This window comes from Notamacropus eugenii, chromosome 1 (assembly GCF_028372415.1).
Source record: "Notamacropus eugenii isolate mMacEug1 chromosome 1, mMacEug1.pri_v2, whole genome shotgun sequence".
In the NCBI taxonomy this organism is placed as follows: Eukaryota; Metazoa; Chordata; class Mammalia; order Diprotodontia; family Macropodidae; genus Notamacropus; species Notamacropus eugenii.
Window position 1 is genome coordinate 283768090 of NC_092872.1, and position 23697 is coordinate 283791786.

General features: G+C 42.0%; 1 protein-coding gene across 2 annotated transcripts in view; it reads left to right on the forward strand.

Moving 5' to 3' along the window:
* Window positions 1-23697, forward strand: part of DOCK1 (dedicator of cytokinesis 1) — a 582086-nt gene that overhangs the window by 509288 nt on the left and 49101 nt on the right. For both annotated transcript variants that reach the window (XM_072629055.1, XM_072629056.1), the window contains exons 38-39: window positions 5098-5217; window positions 23383-23472. In XM_072629055.1, coding sequence (XP_072485156.1) covers window positions 5098-5217; window positions 23383-23472 — 210 coding nt within the window. The remainder of the gene's footprint in view (window positions 1-5097; window positions 5218-23382; window positions 23473-23697) is intronic.

Genomic DNA, 23697 nt, shown 5'->3' on the forward strand with positions numbered 1-23697 from the left:
CTGTTGTCTGGAGCCAATCAGAACAAATCTTTGCCCTTTTCCACATGACTGCCCACAAGGATGGAGAAGCTAGCCACACAGTAATGTGAATAGTAAAGAGAGTTCAGTGGGAATCCAGTTTCTACCCACTCATTAGCTCTTTGAAGGCAGCTATCATCTAACTCTGCCCAAGTCTTCTTTTCTTCCAGCTAAGTGATCCCCAGTTTCTTCTCATCTGGCATATAAAGAAACCTGATCCTAGACTAAATTGTCATCCCTAGACCCCCTCCTCCATGGGAGTGTTCTTCCTAAAATGGAATCACTAGGAATTGCCCCATTTTCCATATGTGGTTTAACTAAACCAGGATCCAGAAGAGATATTGTCTATCGAGCCAGGGAATAGAAGTAGGTCCCACTACAATCACACTTTTTGGCTTGTGTCACTACTGCTGCATATTGAACTTGTGGTCTACTGAAACCTCCAGATCATTTTTCAAATAGATTGTTTTCTAGCCACTCTTCCCACCACAACCCCAACATCTTATACTTGTGAAATTAATTGGGTTTTTTGAAGATAAGTACAAGACTGATCATTGTTGTTATTCCATCTCATCTTATTGGATTCAGCCCAGCACTACTGAGCTATCTTGGGATCTTGTCATCTATGTGTAGGCTAAGAACTCCGACCTATGTGTCCTCTGCAGACTTAATAGGCTTTTTATCTTTCTCTTTAGTCCTTGATTCTTAAATGTTAAACAGAATAGAGCTAAGCCTAGATGCTTGGGACCTTCCTCTGGAGATTTTCCTATAAATGCATGTTGAGTCTTTAACTGTTCCTTGGACTTGGGCAGACCATGCCTTGATTTCTTCTACTTCACTCTCCTGTATTTAGCACAGCGCCTAGCACATGATAGATGCCTATTAAATACTGACTGACTAGCTGTATCATGTATTATGAGACCAAATAGAGACCTCTTTGTTAGTGTGACGTTGTTTCCGATATGTATATCTGTCTCCTTAATGACCAAGAAGAGATTTCCCTTTTTTCTTCCATTTTTCTCTTCGGGAATACAGAGAACTGTAATGAGCATTCCTATCTCATCCCCAGATAACTTGAGACAAATCTAATGGCATCCCTTTAAGAGAGCACCCAGTGCCCCAATGGATCGTCTCTGTTTGCCTCACTCATCAGCACCCAGTCCCTGATGCCAAACAGGACTCCCAAAGGCTGCCATGTGTTTGGTATGCCACTGTCTGGTATGGCTCATGAGCAAGAGAGTGTGAGTGAGCAAGTGAGCCTCGGTGTGGAATGTTGCCTGTGATAGCTGCCAAGGCAGCCACTCTCCCCATTAAAACCTGTTCCCCCTCAGAGCACACAGACTCATGATGAAGATGGGAAGGTAAATTGTTTAGAAGGAAAATAAATAAAATCATATTAGGAGAAGTCATGCACCCTGCTAGGCATCTCAGGAGAAAAGTCTTGATGGGTTTAGATATCTTATGTGTAAGCTGAGACCAGAACAAAATTGACATTAGGCACAAGCCAGACCGTGTGTGTGTGTGTGTGTGTGTGTGTGTGTGTGTGTGTGTGTGTGTGTGTGTGTGTGTGTGTGTGTGTGTGATTGTATGTAGGACAGAAGTGGGGCAGTCTGAAGGGAAACTTTCCTACGTAACAGCTTGTGGCTGACCATTGTCATCATCATCATCATCTCATCATTTTCGTATCCAAGAATTTGGACTGAACGGATCTCAGAGGGCATGTGACCTACTCCTTCATTTTACTCATGGGCATAATGAGGCCCAGAAAGCCTAAGAGAGGGTCACCCAGGCAATTAATGGGAGCACCAGATTTCCCTCTACCCTCAGCACTCTGAATTAAAATCCAGTGGTCCTCTCTTCAAATCAGTGCCTTGCAAGGATAGAGAAGCCAGGCACAAAATAATGCGAATAGTAAAGAGAGTTCAGTTGGAATCCAGTTTCCACCCACCCCTTCCTTCCCACAATAATGACATGGAAATGCAGAGTCCCACAAAGGAGCATAATTTATGAAAATAAAGATTTCAGGAGTTGGATCTGACATCAGCAGTCACCCTGGGAATACAGGTGGCCTTACCCGTCTTACCCATCTGAATTTCACTAACAAGCTATTTTGGTGAACATGAATATCTCTCTGTTACACCAGGGAAATTAAAATGGAATTGACAGCCTACTTGAAAACTGTCTATGAGTGTGTGTGTGTGTGTGTGTGTGTGTGTGTGTGTGTGTGTGTGTGTGGCAGGGGCCTGGGCGCTTGTCTCTGGCCCCACTGCAGGTACAGTGAGACTCTTGAGGTCACCATTGCTGGCCTGGTCATTGGTCACCCATAGATTCAGCCAAGTGTCCTGTGCTGCGAGGCCCTGTCTTTTCCAACTAGATGACCTCATATCACTCCATGTCTCTTACACCATTAGTCTTTGTAATTTGTCATAACTATGCCTAGCATATGGCTTCCAATGTGGATTTATAATGCTTAATCAACTCTCTTCAGAGCATGATTTTTATTCTGTTATGAAAAAAGTTCCTCTGATGTGATTAGGCCATTCTCGTTGATGACAGACACAATCTGAAAATAGTCACCTTTCCTGATGAGGTAATTTTGTGTGGATCAAGAGAAACAGAAGCCTCCCATCATATCTTCAGAATCAGCCTGACCTGGATGTATTCTCAGTGGTGCATATGGGACAGTCAGCTCTGCCCCCAATGCTCGTTTAAGCTAAAGACATCTCTTAATTCAGGCATTTCTCTTTTTTTATTTATTTCTTTCATTTGTCCCAGTCTGTGGAACATCAGAAGAGACCACTCTGGGCCCTATACCCCTTCTTTGCAAAGTGAGGGGGTCAGGGGCTCTGATCTCTAGGTTTCATCCATTTCTCCCTCTGGGCTGACACTTTTCCCTCTAAGTCAGTTTCTTCATTTATAAAATGAAAAATGATAAAGCTAGTAGTAGCTACCACCTGGCTGGAATATGCAGTGGTGCCTAGAGCTTTGTAAAACCTTCAGACCAAATGGGCTGTCCTGGGAGGTGGCTGAAGCAGGTCTTAGGACTCTCAGATCCCTTCCTCCCAGCTCCAGGGTGCTCTGATAATGTGATATAAACAGCAGCTATCTCCTTAGAAGTAGGCTTATTCAGCCTGGTGGCACTCCAGGGGGTCTATGAAGAAGGCCCTTTAGAAATGGGGCATGTGCTTGGAATGACCCTCATTGTTGCCATTCCCATGATGGTCAGTCTTGCCTGGGACATCCACCCCAAAGGGGGCTATTTCAGCAGAAGAGACCCGTGGCCTTGAATTAAAGGCAGGGCTGCCTTCCCTTCTGATAGAATCTCTCCCACTGAGAATTTGGTTTGCAGGGAAAGTCCCTGCTGGGGAGGTCAAAGCTATGAACCTCTCCTGGCCTGGAGGAGCAGCTAAGGCCCCCTAACTCCACAGCCAGCGACCATTATGTTTGACTGCTGTGTTCCTTTTTCTTTTTCAACTGTGAAATTCAGTAAGGCAGAGCAGGAAGAGACACATTTATATGCAGTTTTGCCTTCTCCTTTTGACCAAGACTACTCTCCTTCTCCCTCTTCATGCTCATTCTCCTGATTACCAAGTGCCATTTGTCAGGCATCTGCAGCCTTGTGTGTCTTCTCCATTGACTGTTTCTTGTAGAATTCAGACAGAGAAGGGATCTTAGAGATGATCCCATTCATACAATGGTGGCTTCATGCATTCAGCAAGCTTTTATCAGGCCTCTGTTATCTTCCAGGCACTGCACTAGGCACTAGAGATACTGAGACAGAAACAAAACCCCTGCCTCGGGGAGCATACGTTCTGTTGGAGGACCTTTAAAGCTGGAATGCACTGGGTCATCTCATCCAAACCCACTCCATTTGGAGAAAGAGAAAAGCAACTTGCCCAAGACCATTCACTCTCCTCTGTCTATCCATACTGCACAACCCTTGTTCTGACCCTCCTCTCGCCAGGACAAAGCTGCTTGGTATCCCTGGAATCCTCCGCTCACCTGCCAAGGCAATTCTTCTGAAGTCTAGGTCTAACACTTTCTTCTCCCTCAGAAAGCTCCACTGGCTCCCTATTACCTCTAGGGTAATGTCAAGTCCTCCATTTGTCATTTAAAGCCCTTCCTACCTTTGCCACCTTCTCATGCCTTGCTCCCCTGGGTGTACTCTACATTAGGGTTCTTCTGGCTTACTTGCATTTCCTTCAGTGCAGCATTCCCTGCATTGACTCTTGCTGGCTTCCATCTTGGAAGGCTCTCCATCCCCTACTCTGCCTCCTGGCTTCCTTCAAGGCAACTCAGATCCCACCCTATTCACAAGACCTTTCTCATTATCTGTTCCCACACTGTTAGTGCCTTCTCTCTGATAAATTCCCCCTGATTGTTTTATGTCTACTCTCCATATCTTGTATACAAGTGATGGTTTGCATGCTGTCTCTGTCATTAGAATGTGAAATCCTTGAGAGAATACCTTCCTTTGTTCCCCCAGGGCCTAGTACAGTGCCTGGTATATGTTAAGTGCTTAATAAATGCTTATTACCTTAGAAACAGAAATAGACTACCCAATACATAGTTGGACCAACAAAGGCTGGTTGCTTCAGTGAGCAGATTTAGAGTTAGAACTAGTTCAAAATACTAGCTCTTGTACTTATACCTAACCTTTCTGTTTTTCCCATTCCCATTCTTACTAATAGTTTAAACTCTCTCTAGATGTCTTTGTGATGAATTATTCATTCCATATTTTCACTGATGGAAATACTTAGGACCTAGTTTGGTCCTAACCTCCCTCCTTCCTTCTCCTCCTTCCTTCCTCCTTTCTTTCCTTGCTTCCTTTTTTGTCATTACTATCACTATCTTCATCTCACTTGTAGCCCTCCCACCTACATAATAAAAACTCCAGCCACACAACGCACATCTAGACCATGGGGCATGTCTGCAAATGCCCATCTCCTTCTGTTTCCCGAGCCAATATGATCAAGGTTTTAAAGGACATGCTCCATTGGTAATAGTGATAGGAGGCTCATGCCATCTTGCACTTTATCTCTTTATTTCTGAACCTTTCAAATTTTTTTCTTCTTCTAGTGGTCTGAGGAAGCATGTGCTGCCCATCTTACTCAGCGGGATGGGTACCAAGCAACTACCCAAGGTCAACTCAAAGACCAACTGTATCAAGAAATCATTCACTACTTTGATAAGGGCAAGGTAAGCCCCATGACTGTTTTTTCTCCCTCTTCTTCCTTCAAGCATACATACACAGAGAACTCAAATGAAGCCAAGGTTTTTCTTTGTTTCTTTCTTATCAAAGCTTCTCAAAGGAGGTTGAAATCAGCTATCAAATGCAAGTGAGTTTGTCCTATGTATAGTCTTTCTCTTTTGTGTGTAAAATTTAAACGTAGAAATCCTCAAAAGCAGGAAAAAAAATTAATGGTATATTTTAAATGTTTGGCTGAAAACAAGAATAAGCTATCAATTTTTTTAAAGGTATTTGTGAGGAAAAACTTGAGCTGGAGGACTTTCCTTTAGGGGCATCCCTGGGTGCGTGTTATAAGAATCTTCTGGCTATTTATACATTCTCTGTTGTTGAGACTAAACAAATCCCTTGATAGGTGAGAGAGGATGGTTCACCTGGCAGCTGGCAGGTTTATTGGACCCTATACCATTGTACACCCTGTTGGTTTTCATGGCATGGAAACCTGCCATGGTGTTCATCAGTTGCTAATGAATGTTATTTGTGGTCATTGTGAGACTCCAAAGACCCAATGATGCAGAGAGAGGGGAATAACCATATTGGTCTTGGCCCTGGTCACTCCCTAAAGTGGCCAGGGAACATTGAGACTTAGCCAGCCCTATGGGTTTTGGGATGCGCCATTTTGTTTTTCATCAGTTGAGCCAATGTGTTATGATCCACTTGGACCCTGCTACCCCAGAGATTCTACTCAGTTCTCAGAGTCAAAATAAACCTGAGTCAAAGCAAACCTGTCCCTTGTAAGTGTGTGGAGAATCCAAAGACAACATGGTTGAGAGTCAGTGCTGTCCAGAGTCCTTAAGTCACCCCTGACAGATGGAAGAGGTCTGAGTCTCTTTTTATTGTTGTCACCATTTTTATTCTTGTTATTTCTGCCATTGATGTTGATATCTAACATTTCAGTAGGACTTTAAGACTTGTAAAGCATAAGCACAGGACAGCATTCTTTCATCTGAGCTTCACAGCAAACCTAGGAGATAAGGACCAAGGACAGCACAGTTTCACAGATGAGAAAAGAGATGCTCAGAGAGGTGATAAAATTATAAAGTGGGGAGAGACTTTTGAGATTGTCTCGTCTTATGCCCTTCATTTTGGACGTAGGGAAATAGAAGACCAGAGAAATTAAGTGACTTGCCCATGGTCACTCAGCTAATAATGTCTAAGGCAAGATTTGAACCAGCTTTTACTGACCCCAAGTCCATAATTCTACCTAACATCCAATGACTACCTCTAATTAGCAGATTACCCAAGGGCAGATAGACTGGATTTATTCTGCATGGCTCCACAGGGCAAAAGTATGAAGATTAAGTAGAGAAAAAGCTGCAGAGGGACAAATGTAGACTTGATAGAGAGAGGAACTTCCCGGGGTAGAAGGAGCTGCTGCTTGCTGTAGAAGATGGTGCATTGTCTTTCTTTGGAAATCTCCAAGCAGACCATTTATCCACCTGATGGAGTGGGAATTTCTATTCAAGTAAGGGCTAGCCTGGTTGCCTGCCGAGATCCTTCCCAACCCTGGATTTCTGTGATCCTGCCATCTTCTAGCTGAGTGTGTGTATATTTATGTTGAGGGACGGTTTTCTCTCCTTATTTTCCATGACACATTAAACAACAAATCTGAAATTCTCATCTAGGTATGCAACTTGTCAGTGCTGTACTTTGTGGAATGAAATGTCTATTTCCAGTTGAAGCGGATTCCATTTTCCTCTCTCCTTGGCAAGAGGGATTTCTTTTTTGTTCCCATCCCTAGGAGCAGTAGAGCCCTACTTTCCGAGACCTGCTCAACCCCAGCTGCTTTCAGGTTTAGACTCAGAACAGGGAGAAGAGATAATCTCAGCAAGAAGTCATGTGCCAGGCAGATGGAGGGCCTAAGGAAGTGCCCAGTGCCATGGGTAATTAGGTACTTAATATATCCTTGTTAATGGTGATGACTGGGAAGGCTGAGAGAGTTGGGGCTAAGCCTAAGGAAGTTCTCAGAAACTGGGGCTGAGTCAGGTTTACACACAGACAGACTTCATTCTGTAAGCCTGCCTGGTCAGGATCTGGCCACCAGATTTTGTAGGCTCTAGCCATGTAAGGAAAAGCTTGTCCAAAGTCATAAGTGTTAAAGATAGACTAAAGACACAGACCTTAGCAAAAGTGGAGCAGTGGAATGGAATAAAAGAATAACTTAGTTTAAAGAAGAGGGCTTTAGCCCCCTGACCAAGCAATCATGAAGATAAGCCTGTCAACCACAAAGTCTAGATAGATTCAAAAACTTAATCATTAACAATGCTTGGAGCTCTAAGGAGAGATTAAGAGACATGTTCAGATTCCCAGAACCAGCCTCGACATCATACAACATCCCAAGATAAGTTACCCAGGGCACTCACTCTTAATGTCGATGGCTACAATTGTGCACTGAATACAAAGAGAGAGAAGGGCCAACTCACCTTCAGAAACCATGAAGTCCTTGTTCTAGTCCACTCCTTCTGCCCATTAGCAGAGTCTGAGGTCCCTGTTAAACACTCAGTAAACACTTTTTACTGTACTGAATGTTGAATAACCATTTCTTTCTTAGATTAGATATTCAGGAAAGCCCTTCCTGGTAATATTATTTTCTCTTGATAGCAAATATTGACCCTTCAGGGCAAAAAGCTAATCCAGTAAACATGGGGTCATCAACCTAGAGCCAATGTGCTTTAGAGTTCACCTAGCCCAATCTCTTCATTTTGTAGATGAGGAAACCAAAACCCAGAGAACAACCAACCCAAAATGGACAATAATAATGAACATGGGCATGGATTTGGGCACAGCCTTTACTGCCTGTGAAAATGGGAAGGGCTTTTGGGGTTTCTCTGAAATGTTCACAAAAGCAATTTATTCACACAAGTTTCCTTTGACTTTATTTAAGGCTGGCTGGATTTCAGAACAAATGATCCTGTTGATAAAAGGCCAGGGGAGGAAGGTCAGAGGTTATTGCTGTCATTGAACCCAACACACATTTGCCACTGATGACTTGGAACAGTGGTGGAAGAGGCCCTAGATTTGAAGTCTGAGGTTAGAATTCTAGCTCAGTGTGACCTTGGTCAAGTCCATTAGCCCCTCTGGGTCAGCCTTCTTCTAGCTCAGTGTGACCTTGGTCAAATCCATTACCCCTCTGGGTCAGCCTTCTCCATCAATCAGGACTGGGGAGAGAGATGACCACTTCCTAGGCTCAGAAAGGGCCATAGCATCTTGTTCACATAACCTTCTTCTGTTCCTTCAAGGACAACTCAATTCAATTGAATTGAATTCAACAAGTACTTAGTAAGTACCTGCTATGTGTTAAGCACTAGGGAATATGTATATATATATATATATATACAGATAAGCCAATGTCAACATGAACAAAATCAATCCTTCTTTTCTGTTCCACTGGATGTGTGGAAATGTCCATTTTATTTGGTATTTGTTAAGTTTATAATTAAATAAATGAAATAGGTATAAGGCAATCTCAGGACTCTGGGCACTAATAGCTTGAAGGGGATGGGGGATGTTTAGTTAAGGCATAATGCACCTCATGGCACCTCAAAAGCACTTCCAGGGGAGCTAGGGTCTCCAAGAGACCAAAGTGATGAAGGAGTGTACTTATGGGAGGGGAGATCCTCTGTGAAGAGCTAGGGGATGTTGTATAAAAGGAAAAGTAAAGAGGCTATTTTAGCTGGAATTTAGAGTGAATGTAGATTAGGATTATGAAATGTTTAAAAAATTAAATTGGACCCAGATTATGAATGGGTATAAGTACCTGAAAAATGTGTGTGTGTATACATATACACACGCACATCCATATATGTATATTTACACACACACACACACATATTTTCCTCCAAGAAGCCATAAGAAACCACTGTAACTCCTTCAGAATAGGGAGTGAGGTGGTCAGAAGTGTGCTTTAGGGACATTCATTCAGAAGGTAGGCAAAGGATTCACGGGAAAAGGGAGTTAGGGAATCCAGTTAGGAGGTGAACCTGCTTCAGGCTGGTGGTCTTAGGAGTGGAGAGAGGGCAGAGAAGCAGCCAGAATCCAGGAAGCTGCAATGCTAAGCCAGCCCCTGAATCTACTTCTTCCTTCTTTCAAGCACTTGCTTATAGATGATGCCTTCTTAAATTTCTCTGTTCTTTCCACACCAAAGCATTCTTCTATTGCTGCTTTTCCACTATCTAAAAAAGGATAGATTTGCTCTTAATCTGACTCTTAGTTTTTTAATCATGTTCTTTGTAAACATGAAAGGTCATTTCCATCTGCTTTCCTTTTCATCCTTTTTCCATCTCTCCTCCTGCTTTACCCATAATTACTCTTCACTCCTTTTACATTCCATTTTTACTGTGATTTTCCACTTTCTTGCCAAAGCTTTCTGTTCCTTTTTCTCATGACAATCTAGCATCCTTTGCTAGAGCAGCTCAGGTCTGTACTTTTTGTGTTTGGCTGAGGCCTAGTAATTTTCAACAAAGCCCTTAATCCAAGGACTCCACTGAAAATCACTCACCTTCTATACAGCAGGATGAGAGCAGAAAATAGAATGCTGGCTATTAAAAAAGAAAAGGTAATTTTATCATTGTGGGAAAGGAAGTATCAGTCAGTATTAACCCACCTTTAAAATCTGTAAGCAAGTGGGCTGCACACACAGAGAAAGTGAATAATTTATAATCTAAGGAGTGGCTTAAGTCTAGCAACTGTTTTCCACTCAAGTGAAGCAGAGTTCCCCCTCCCCGCAAAATAGCCCTTTCTTTTACAAAGTTCACACATCATTGGCTTTCTCCAAAGAAACAAGAGGACAGAGATATTTTCCCATTATTTCAGGAACTAAAAATAAAAGGTCAAGGAACTGCTCTACATAGTTAGTGACATGGTGGAACTTTTTAGAAGTGGAATTTTCAGGAATTCTGAGTTAATGGTTTGATGTTAGTGACCAACATTTGGAAAATGTATTCACAATTGCATGGGTCTCATCATACCCATCCAATCCATTAAACCTTTATTAATTGCCTGCTGTATGTCAGAAGCTATTCTAAAAAAGCTGAGCATACACAGTCAAAAGGAATTGTAGTCTCTACCCGCAAAGAGCTTATAGTCTATTGATATTTACCAAGGACCAACTTTTGTCTTTGTCTTTGGACATCCTACCCCCAAGTTCCCTGAATTTATAGTTAGTCCTACTGGCACATTTCATTGAGTAATGTGATTTTGCTATCAATGAATCAGGAAGCATGTATTAAGCACTTACTGTGGGCTAGGCATTATACTCAGTAATGGGAATACAGAGACGTATGATATAAGGTCCTCCCAAGGATCTTACTTTCTAAAGGGAGAGACAACATAAATCGATGTATGTATATCTATTGTACATTCAGAGCAGATCCAAGGAAACCTAGATGGGGAAGGCACTAAAACTGGGGGACCCAGAAAAAAACAAAAGTGGAAATAAAAACCTTCCTATAGAATGTGGGACATGTTCAGAGTCTTGAGAGCAACCAAGAATTCCAAGAAACAGAAGAGAAGAGGGAAAGTATTCCAGGGAGAGGGCACAGTTGGTGCAAAGGCCTGGAGTTGGGAGATAGAGCACCAGGTGTGAGAGGCAGCAAGAAAGGTCAGTTAGTCAGCCAGCACTTAATGCTAGGCATCGTACTAAGCTCTGGGGATACAAAGAAAGGGAGAAGACAGTCCCTGGCCTCATGGAGCTCAGTCTAGTGAGGGAAAATCACCATATACAAATGTCAAAATACATGTGGGAAAGATAATCTCGTTAAGGAAGGCATTGTTACCAACTGGGAAGCTCAGGAAAGGCCTCCTTTAGAAGGTCGGATTCTAGTAGTCTGGGCAAGAGTTGGGTGAATCAGTTTGGCAAGACCTTTGGAGATCCATTCACTTTATAGCTGCTCTATCATTAAAGCCTACCTTCTTCAAAAGCCTCCTTTTAGATTTTGGAAAGATAACATTAAATAATCTACCAGAGAAATTCAGCCCAGGTGGGTGGCTAGAATATTCCCATAAGGCATTGCTATTCATCTCAGAGAAGCAAGCCCTGATATCTTCCTCTTCAACCATGTTGTGGAAGGGACCAGACCCTGAGCTCTCCAAGTCTGCACCAGCAGACCCTGTGCTGTGGCAGGTTCTCTGAGCTGGAAAGACTGAGTCTGGGCCTGGTGGTGGCAAGTGAGGCTATTCCACCAAAGCCAGGACCCCTCAGCTAATAGAGGAGAAATCTGTCCCTAGCTAAGCTAAAGCCCTATGAACTTGGGTATCATTCAGAGACTAATGAGGCTCATGGGAAGGGGAGGGGGCTTGAGGAATGAATTAATGTAATCTCAAACCAGATCAAGCAATGGACTCATTTTCTCTTAAATGAAAAGTGACATTTAGTTATTTTTTGGGGGGGTTTCCCAAGTCCTTTAATGATACACTGTCATTTTTCCCCCTCAATTACTCTGTGAGGCTAGGATTACAGGTGTCATTATTCCACTTTATGGATGGGAAAACTGAGGCTTACAAAATTTAAAGTGAGTTGACCTTGGTAGCACAACTAGAAAGTGTTGGAGATGGGACAGACCCAAGACTTTCTTGACTTCTGGCCTATCAGCAGTCCTCAACTTCCTGACCTTCTGCTAATAATTGGCCAGGACACCTTCTGACCCCTCAAGTAACCCTTTTAATAGAGGCATTTTAGATTGTGTTAAGTGATTGTATACCATTTCCTGAATCAAGTGGGATCAGATCACTTTGGTCCAGTCCTCAAACCCTTTGACCTGCGGTTGCTAACTCAAGATGGTTTTCCTTCACAGTGATTAACCAGGTTCTACACTGGCATCAATAATCCTCCATGTGAAACATTGGCCTGTGGGCATAACCCCAGGTTTCTCTCAGAGGCTATGACTTCATTTTACATGAACTTTTCAGATTACATTATAGGCTTCTGCAAAAGGCACCTCATTTAATAAATCAGAGGGAGTTTATCAGAAATTGATGTAATCAAAGCTTTCATTTCCCACACAGCTGGGTGTGTGTGTGTGTGTGTGTGTGTGTGTGTGTGTGTGTGTGTGTGTGTGTGTGTGTGTGTGCGCGCGCATGTTGGATTTTTTTTTTTAAATCCTTCCCATAAGGCCTGCATTTTAGTGCTTAAAGCTGTCGGATAGCCCTGGGGCACATCCAGGTTTGGACTGACAAGCTTTGGCTCTTACTTTCTCGATGACCTTAGGGAAATGATTTCCCCTCTTTGGCCTCTGTTTGTTCCTCAGCAAAATGAGGGAAATGGACCAGAGGAGCTTTCAATTATCTGACGATCCCCCAGCCCTGGGACAAAGCCAGTCAGCCCAGACTTGAGAAGTAGAGTGAGTTGCCTATGATTGTGGGTCTAATAAGTGTTGGAGACAAGGTCTCCTGACTCCCAGGGCAGGGACTAGGGCTGGACCTGAAGGCTGATTATTTCTGATTCATCCTTTTTCTGTCTTGTTTGTACATGGTAGTTTGCCCTGGGGGGCAGGGGCTGGCTTTTGCCTTTCTTCAAATACCTAGAACTTAGCCCAGTGCCTGGCACATAGCACATACTTAATAAAGCATTTGACTGACTGAATCAGGAACTAGACCATCAGAGAAATCAGAGGAGTGTATTCTAGTTAGAAAACATAGACATGAGCCAAGGTGGACCCTAGGAGCCAGCATAGATGGTCTCAAGAAACATGGGTCAGATGAACTGTATTTGCTGTTTTCTTTTTTAAACAGGCTCATTGATCACCTCTAGGATGGTCTTGAGAAAATTTAGCTAGATTTAAGAGAAGCATTTAACACAGTTTCTTGTGTTGTTCTTCAGGAAAAACATGGAGCAATGTTGGTTAGGAACAGAGTCTAGCAAGGTCGATTCAGAGCTGATTGAAATTGGGCCACATGAGTGATCACTAATGGTTTGAGATCAACTTGAAGAAAGTCTCCAGGGCAGTTTCCAAAGGATTTGTGCCTGGTCTCATTTGCTTTCATCTCATTATCAATGACTTCCATCGAGGCAGAGATGTTATACTGATACAACTTTGCAGAGAGCACAAATCTGGGCTAGAGAGTGGACACATTGTAGAACAAGCTAATATCTTATAATATTAGATGTCAAAATATCTTGGTAGGGAGCCAGCCAACTAGCATTTGTTAAATGCCTACTGTTTGCCAGGCACTGTGAGAAACACTCCAGGAAGAGTGGAACACCAGGCTGAAGCTAAGGACATTTGACTGGGATTGATGCAAAATTGGAGCCTGATGTTCAAAGAATCAACTTCACAAGTACGTCACTGGGAAGACGTGGCCAAGAAGGCTTTCTGAAAGAGATCTTAGGTTTCAGTGAACAATCAACTGAATATGGACCCGTGTGAGATTTGTGTTCATTTGTCCCAGAAGACAAATCTTGGATCAATGGGGAAAGATTCCTGACAGCACTGTCTAGCAGTGGAGTGAGTGTTCCTTGGAGGTCTTTACTCTTCACTAAAGTTCTTCAAGCAAAGGCATTTATTGTTATGGAGGGGAATCTGACTGAGGTACAGTTAAAAATAGATAACCTCAGAGTTCCCTTACATCCCCAGAGTTCTAGGACTGTCAATGACCATGATATGACAATGATATCAACCTGATTAGCATGGAAGGTCATACTGGGGAGTTATAGAAAATACAGTGGAATAGGTAGGGCTGGTGAAAAAGATGGAAACCCTGGAAAAAGCAAAGTAAATATTTGGAAGTCATTATAAATTCTTGAGCAGGAGAAACACAGTGTTTTCTGTGGGATAGGTTAAAAGGAGGGGGAAACAAGGACCACCTCCCTAGTCCTGTATACTGTTTATCTCCCAATGTCACCTCATACGAGCTAGAAAACATAGGCATAAAGTTTTGGGAGCCTGGACTTTGGTGCTAGAAGTGAGAATTGCAAGGAAAGCAATAGAACTGGGAGCTAGTTCAGCCAGCATTTATTAAATGGCTGCCTCAAGAGGATTTGGTGGACCATGGATATGAAGAGCAAAAGAGGGAGAAGCGTCCAAGATGACTTCATGGCTCTGAGACAAGGCCAGCAGTTAACACAAAGAGGGAGTTGGGAAAGAAGCCAGGTTGGGATAGGAAGATGGCAAGATCCCTTTTAAACATTTTGAGTTTAAAATGAATTTGGCTTGCAAGTGGAAATGTTTTCTGGGACATTTGAAATCCAAGGATCCAAGATTTAGAACTGAAATGAAGCTTAGAAACCATCTAGTTCAACCCCCTGATTTTACAGATGAGGAAACTGAGGTCCACAGATGAAGTGCTTTACCCAAGGACATCCAAATGATAAATGTCAAAGCTGGGATTTGAACCCAACTAGGCTGACTATAATCTAGTACTTTCTCTCCTGTACTTCACCATAGTATAGGATAGGTGCTGATTTTTTCTTTTTGAGATAGTGAGAATTGATATTTGGATGTTATAGAATCTTAGTATTGGAGGTCATAGGTCAGAAGGTCCTGCCTATACCTGTGAGAGATTCTGTGTCACCAAATGCCTGACAAGAGTAACTACTTCCTCCTTGAGCTTCTCCTTCCATGCTGGGACAAGTAATTGTTAGAAAGTGTCTCCTGATATTAAGCCTAAACTCATCTCTTTGCCCAACACCCCTAGTTTTGTGTCTGCTGTGACTCCCTACATCTTCTCTGTGCCAGGTTAGACATCCCCAGTTCCTTCAGCTGATAGTTAAACATCCTGACCATCGTGGCCCTCTCTTCTGTGCTCCAACTTACCTTTGTGTTCCCCAAAATGTACTAACAAGAACTGGATACAGTATTCCAGGTGTGGTATGACCAGGAAGGAACCTGTAAGGACCACCACCTCCCTAGTTCTGTGTGCTGTGTATCTCCCAAGACCACAATGTTAATTCATATTGAACTCAGTCTACAAAAATCACCAAATCACTTTTAGACAAGCTGTTGTGTGCCCAAGCCTATCCCATCCTTTCCTGGAAAGCTTGATTTTGGACTCCAGTCCAAAAGTCACATTGAATCCTCTTTGATTTCATCATATTTAGTATAGCCCCAGTGCTAGACTGTCAAGAGATTCCTTGGATCCTGACTTTGTCATCCTGTTGCTATCTCTCCCTTCCAGCTTGTTGTCATCTGCAAATCTGAGAGGTATTCCATCTCTGCCTTTTTCCTTTATTAAAAAGGATTGATCAAAATTATTAAAGAGCCAACAGCATAGACATAATAGTTGAAATTTTGAGGGAACAAGGCTTGTCTGAGAGAGTAAACACAGTGAAAAGAGAATGGAGGGCTAAAAATTAAACCTTGGGAGCCATAGTTAAGTGACAAAAAGGCAAGAAGATCCAACAGATGAAACAAAGAGCACTTAGAGTCATAGGGGAAGAACCAAATGAACTCAGGATCATGGAAGCCAATTATGAAGAGCATCTCAGAGGACACTTTTCAGTATTCGAGGTTGCCAGGAGGTCAAGAAAGGTTGTGGTTCAAAAAAATTCTTTGGATTTTGTAGTAAGGTCACTAGTGACCATCAAGAGCAGTTTCAGAGGAATGAAGAAGTCAAAGAAAAATGGTGGTAGACCTGTCATCTGAGGCATTCCACAGCAAAGGAGAGGAACAATAAGAAGAAGAGTACAGATGTGTGATTGATTTGTTAGTCGTGGGTTAGATTTTTGTTTGCTTTAACGGAAGGGATCAAGTTAACTGAGAGAACAGTAAAGATTCACGAGAGAGGAGTAGATGGGAGAAGTGAGGAGGGATGGTTCTGAAAGCACAGGTTTGCACTGGAAAGAAGAGACCTGTCTTTCTCTAATCTAGCTATTCTGGGCTGGATGTGATCTAAGGTCCCCTCCAGCCTAGTATGCTTGTTAGCCTGTAAAGAAGGAGGACAGATGAATGGAAAAGTAAATGTGTTGTGATGGAGATGGGAGATTGCATGGTATGGGGCCCAATATTTTCAGTAAAGCCAGAAGTAATATCTATCCAAAAGAAGGAGGAAGAGGGTGGCTCCATGATGAGGAAAGAGATTTGAAATTGTTAGAATGATGAACAGCAGGCCTTTATGAACAACCTGCCATGTACCTGGCACTGTCCTAGAGGTTCTATGGACAGAAAGATAAAAATCCAAGTCTTTCCCCTCAAGGAGCCAACATTCTGTTGGGGGAAATAACACACCTGTGTGTAATACACACACACACACACACACATACACACACATACATATGTACATGCATGTGGTCATGAATCTATGCAAAATAAATGTCCTAACATACAAACCCTAGAGTCTCAGAACTGGGAGGGATGTGACACGCTACCTGTTCTCATTTTGACCAGAATTACAGCCCACTGTACATAGGACAACCACAAGTGACCATCCAGCCTTTGCTCAGCCATTGAATGAATAGAAAAGACCCAAAATAAACAGAAGGTGATTTGGTGGAGAGAAGCTGGGGCAGCTTCATGTAGGGCAGCTTCAGCATTTGAACTGAAGTCTGAAGGAAACTTGGGTATCTGAAAGGCAGAGGTGAGGAAGGAGGGCATTCTAGGCATGAGCCATAGTCAGTACAAAGGCACCAAAGTGGGAAATGGGAGCTTGTGTGGGAGGAACCCTAAGAAGGTCAGATTGATTGTCAAGTATGAGAAGGGGAATAAGTGGGAGCTGGGTCATGAAGGGCTTTAAATACCAAAGGAGTTTAGGTAAATGAAGAGCATGTATAAAGGAATTGTTAGGCAGTGATGGGTGGGCCAGTGGTCTGGGTGAATTTGTTTGTTCAATCATTTATTCAGGCAGCAGTGTCAGTTAGTGAAAGACATATTGGATTGGGCATGACCAAACCAAGCTGTGAATCTGAGCTATGACTCTTCATAGTGCTGTGAATGAGAATAAGTGACTATGCCTCCATGGAATAAGAATAATCTCACATGGACCCATTTCCTCATAGGGTTATGAGGAAGGACATCTGAATTATTGCTATTGCAGATTATTATTCAACAGCCTTATATATTGTATGCTTGCAGTGTGTTATGGTAGTGCACTAAATTCTGTAAGGATACCAAAATGACCGAGACAGGAGGGGATGAGTCATTTAGAGTCCAAAAGAACAGAGAGCAGGGACTGAACTATGAGAAGAAAGAAGGCTGCAGCCTCTAGAAAGATGATGTGCCACTGTGTTGGGGAGTTTGTGTGTGGATCACATATAGCTCTAGGATATGGCTCAGTGTTCAATGACAAGTTATTGGACTCCATCAGGGAATCAGTAAGTACTTATTAGGTGCCAAATGTGTGCCAGGCACTGTGCTGAAATACAAACAGAAATGGAAAATAAAGGGTTCAAAGGTGAGAAATATTGTAGAGGTTGAATGGACAGCTGAAAGGTGACTGTACAACAAAGTCTCAGCTTCATGAAAGAAGAAGCTGCTTTGTTTTTGTCTTTATGACAACTCCAGCTACTAGTACATGGTAGGCATGCAAAAGTATTTGTTGATTGAATGAATAAATTGGAGTGGATGGACTGATGAGGTGAGTGTGGCAGGTGGCGCCATTAAAACCAATGGAAATTGAGGAGTTACAGGCAATATTCCTTGCCCTTCAGAATCCAACATTCTACTGAGTCAAAGAGAGATTGGATCCATAAAATGGAAATTAGTTCTGATTATAATCAGGTCACTCACACAGCTGCCCATCCAGGGTCAGGCCCTCATCCACCATCAGTGAGACTGTGGCACCATAATCTTTCTGATCCCTCCTCTGCCAATCTGTCCTCCCCACAGCAGCCAAAGTCATCTCCCCCACTACCCGATTCTGACCATACTACTCCTGTGCTCAAAAAGTATATTCAGTTCACCAAATATTAAACAAAAAAGTATATAAGAGCTCTGGTGATACCAAAGACAAAATTTCTCTAATGGCTCTTAATTGGTGAACAGATAAAATGTAAATTTCTTTGCCTCCTATCGCAGCGCTGCTACAAACAGGTTTTGGCTTGCCCTTTGACCTCTGTTTCAGTCCTACTTGCCTGCTCATCATCATTCAGTGTCTGCTTGTACTCTGTGTTGTCTGCTTTAGCACAGATGTCTCCTGTGACCAAGTGGCACTCCATCTATATTTCTACCTGTTGAAATCCTTTTCCTTCAATGCCCAATTTAAATACCAGCTTCAACACAAAGTTTCACAGCAATTCATCTTTTCTTTTATCCTCATTCGTTCTCTGGATTTTTTTCTTTTCACTGAGCACATTCTAGCTTGCATTGTGTATGTGTGTGTATTTATTTGTATGAGTGTTTGTGTGACTTAGCTCCCCTACTCCCTCATTAGTAGACTGACAATCTAGACTTATTTTCCATCTTTATACCTCTAGCACCTAGCATGGTGCCTTGCATGTTCCATGTAATCAGTATCTAGTAAATTACTGTTGAATTTCATTGATTTGAATTGACCCAAGGAAGGCCTACAAGGCAGCATGGAGTGGAGAGTAGAGGGATAGATTTGGAGTCAGAAAGGCCTGAGTTTACATAAGGGACTTAGTAAAGTGGAACTGTTTACATTCCTGCAAGGAAAGATGATATTTGTGACTCATGAGGCCTTTTTCAGTATTAGGATAGTTGGAGGGAATGTGTATACATATATATATATATATACACACACACACATACATATATACATGTATATATTTGCATGTGTATCTATATATGTACATATGTGTGCATGCACGAATATGTAAATATATGTATATGTGTGTATGTATATATACATATGTAGAGAGAGAGACAGAGGGCATAGGGTGAGCTGAATATGAAGGGATGATTTCTTAAAAATAAAATTAAGTGTTGAGAGGAACGTACTGGGAGTAAGAGAAAAGGAGAGGTAGAATGTAGTAAATCATGTCACATAAAAGAAGCAAGAAAGAGCTTTTACAATGAAGGGGAAGAGGGGTAAGGTGGAAGGGAATAACATACACACTCAATTGGGTATGGAAGTTTATCTTACCCTACAGGAAAACAGGGGGGAAGGAGATAAGAGAGGGGTGATAATAGAAGAGATGGCAGATTGGGGGAAGGGATAATTGGAAGCAAATACTTCTGTAGAGGGATAGGTCAGAGGAGAGAATGGAATAAATAGAGGATGGGACATAGAGGGAAATAGTATTAGCCTTTCACAACATGACTGTTATGGAAGTGTTTTGCATGACTTCACATGTATAACCTTTATCAAATTGCTTCCCTTCTCAATGAGAGTGGGTGGGAAAGGGCGAAGGGAGAGAAGGTTGAATTCAAAACTTTAAAAACGAATATTAAAAATTGTTTTTACATGAAAGTAGGAAATAAGATGTATAGGCAATGGGGTATAGAAATCTATCTTGCCCTAAAGGAAAGTAAAAGGGAAGAGGATGGGAGGGGTGTTGATAGAAGGGAGGATAGATTGAAGGAAAGGGTAAACAGAATATATGCTGTCCTGAGGTGAGGAGAGGGGGAAGATGGGGAGAAAATTTGAAATTCAAAATTTTGTGGAAATGAATGTTGAAAACTGAAGATAAATTAATTTAATTAGAAAAAATGCTTATACATGTAATTGAAAAAAATAAAATGTGAAAGGAAGGAAGGGAAAGAAAAAGAAAGAAAGAAGGAAGGAAGGACGACCAGGGTTTAAATTCTGTCTCTAACATATACCAACTGTGTGACCATGGACCAATCAATGAACCTCCCAGGTTCCAGTCTCTGCTTGGAATACTATCTGTGACATTGGTGAAATCCCTTTACACTTGGGACTTTAGTTTCCTCATTTGTTAAGTGAGAGGACAGGACTCCATGACCTCTGATATTCCTTCAAACTTTAGCGTTCTGTGATCCCATGATCCTAAGTCATCAGTGTGCCTAATGTGCGACAAAAGTCTCCTCATCCCTACCAGATCACCCAGGGAGGTCCTTTTAGGAATGAAATCACAGATGTAGTCAAAATCCAATATGTCAGGCCTATACTCTCCTCCCTTCCTTCATGATTTTTAGCTTTGAGTCCAGAAAAGCAAGAGTCCCCCTCTTGGCTTCCCCGCTTTGATTCCCGAGACTGATTTTCCATAGGAAAAAAAGAGTTACTAATATCTGATAAAACTCTAAAATGCCCATTGTCCCTAGAAAATCATTCCTATCTCTGAATGCAATTGGTCTTGCCTCCTTCCCAGTCAGTGAGCCCATTGCCTTGGTCTTTGTCCTGGGTCAATAACCTGCAGCTGTTTAGGAGCCTCTCACTTTCCCTTGGGCTGTTCTCACTCAGCTGAGGGATTATACCACCCTTTTCCTCTTGTGCTGTGGAAGTAGAAGAGCTTGGGCTCCTGAATCAGCCCTTCACTGAATCATCTCCACTACAGATGCCTTGACCATTACAAAATGGAACCTGCCCCTGTTCCATCATTTTTGAGTGATAGAAAAAAGGTCATCCTCTCCAAAAGTCTTAGCTAATATTAGTGGAGAGGATAGAATTCATGCTTTTCCTGAGCTCAGATTTCAAGAATACCATCAAAAGGATTAAGGAGACCAAATCTGAACACGCAGCTTATTGTATGCCTTTGGTTTTGGGAGTGTGGTGAACCACAGAGGCCTCATGTACTGAGTGGCAGGAAGCTAGGGCAGATCATAGCTGAGGCTAAGGCAACACCAAGACTCCCTGAATCTGGAGCTGGTGGACTCTGCACTCCCTGCACCTTATAACACTTATAAAAATACAAGAACTGGTATTTCTATAGGTATGTTTCTATATATGTTATTTTTAGCTCACATTTGAAGATAGTCCTGTTAGGTATGGGTTGTTATTATCCCCATTTTACAGATACAGAAAGTGAGGTTAAGAGAGCTTAAAGAACTTGCCCATCATCATCAAGTGTCAGAAATGGCATAGTATTTGCAAAGCACTTTCCATACACGATTCCATCTGATCCTCACAACAAACCTGGGAGGAAGGAGCTATAGTAGCCCCATTTCAAAGAGGAGTTAGCAAGTGTCTCAAGCAGGACTCGAACCCAGGTCTTCATGACCACAAGTCTGACAATCTAGTCACTATACCAAGTTGTCCCTGAGGGTCCCAGTGTAACCTCAAGTACTTAAGGACAGTGCAAACAGGGATACAGAGTACAGTTCAGAATACATTCCAGTTTATTATAGCACAGACACAAAGGCAGTGAGTGAGTCATTCTCTGCTCGATTCCTGGACTTTAACAAAAAGGTCCCCAAATAGCAAAATAGAGTCTCTCCTTCCTTTGAGGGGTATGACTGGAGAGATTGCTGTTCTGCGCCAACCCAACTCATGCCTTCTCCAGCATCTCCTTTTTTGGTCTATAATTAACTTCATTGCCAGTTTTCACACAGATCCAGATTTTGCTTCTACTTCTTGTCCAGGCCATTAGCTATGTATTCACCTTGGGAAAACGCAATGCCGATAGCCTCTCTCTGCCTCCCTCTGATGAAAAGCCTTAAAGCTGATCACAGAATCCCAGAGATAAGTGGAAGATACCTCTCTCGGTGACCCAAGCCTCCAACTCAAGAGTTGGACAAATAATCCCTTTATAGCATCCCCAAGGGGTCACCCAACCTCTACTTGAAGACCTCCAGTGATGAGGGACTCACTAGCTCCAGGGTCAGGGCATCTCAATTTGGGATGAATGTAATTGTCAAGAAGATTCTTGTTACTTCAGACTGAAATCTACATCTTGGCAAATTAATAGAATTCAGGATTTAGAGTTAAGTAGGAACTCAGACTTCATTTGACCTAATCCCCTTCATTTAACAGCTGATAAAGCTGATGCCCATAGAGGTTACCTACTTGGTGAAGGTTGCACAGTAACTTGGTGCTGGCAAGATTTGATAGAGTTATTCTTGAAATGAATATATTCTAAAGGAGACTTTGCTTACTAGAATTTAAAAAAAAAATATTAAAGGAAACAGGAAATCCCACCTTACTGTATTTGTCAGTCTTAACAATCAGCTGTAACAATCCAAAATTCAAAATTGTGAAACCTCACCAGTGTTGTGGAAAGAGGGAAGGAGGATAGATGGAGAAGTGAACTATCTGGTCATCTCTTCCTCTATCCTCAGCCTCCTTCCTTTACCTCCTGGGTCTCAGCTCTATTTCTGAAACCACCACCCCTTTTCCCCTCTGGTAGAGGTCTTAGTTGCAATATTATATTTTTCAGGATGTTTGTCTAATTCCTAGGCAAAGACTTTCTTCTGGAAAATAGCAGATAAGCTCAATTAATATAAGGATTGAACATTTTCCTTCCTGGGTTCTTTAATGAAATTGTTACTATTCATGTAAATTTTTGTACAGGTGTAACATAGGTTTAATACCCCAGTAAGAAAGAGTTGAAAGATAAGAAGAAACTTTGCTCTCTCTCACTGTCATTACTCCCTCTCTCTCTCCCTCCTACTCTGGCACCATATTTAAGCATTGGTTTCCTGGTTTGGGATCCCAAGTAGAGTTAGTGTTGCCATCTCTGAGGAATTATGGTGAGTCACCAGGGAATCTTCCAAGCTCTGAAATAGTAGAGTTGATGAGACTAAACTCATCCTTGATTCTTAGTTTTCCATATTTTTCCCAACAAAAATTTTTCATAATATTTATCTGTAGTTGATCAAGATTTGGTGAAGGATAGTAGCATGTGGAAAAGATCATTCTTCCTCCTCAGTCATTCTGAATATAGGTCTGTGATTAAACATGGCAGTGTCCTGCTCATTGTCTCATTATCTGAATGTTCAACTTACCATCATGATGCATGAAATAGTGCAGTTTTAGAATCAAGAATAGTAGATTGGCTTAGGGGCTCTTTCAAACACAATTATTCTCTGTCCCTAAGCAGAGGCCAAGATATTCCTCACATGCGTGGATAGCCAGTTTAGTAATCTGGCATTTATTAAAAAGACAAATAAAAAGAGATTTGAGATAATATTAATATTTGTTCTCTAATTTTGTGTGCCTTGTTTTTCCAATAAACAATGATATCTTGCCTTGTTTTGATAAAAATGGTTTTAATATCAGTTTTACAGTTTGACTAATGAACATGATTCAGCATGGTTTTTTTTCTGTTGTAATTTTGTGCTTTGTTTTCTTTTGTGTGTGTATGTGTGTGTGTATGTGTTTTTAAACAGATGTGGGAAGAGGCCATTGCCTTGGGCAAAGAACTCGCTGAACAGTATGAAAACGAGATGTTTGATTATGAACAGCTCAGTGAGCTGCTGGTGGGTCTTTGTGTCCTTCCATTTAAATGACTATAGACTTTTCTGGCCTCTTGCTATGCATTTTAGCATTAGAATTTTTATCAGGATTGGGGCTACCCTGACTACCATAGCCTAGTTTCTCCAAGCAGATGACTTCCTTTACTTCTGAGCTAATCCTCTCCTGGTAGTGCATACAGCTCAGTGCTGGGGGAGAATGTCTTGTGAGTGAGCCCCCTGCCCTCTTCC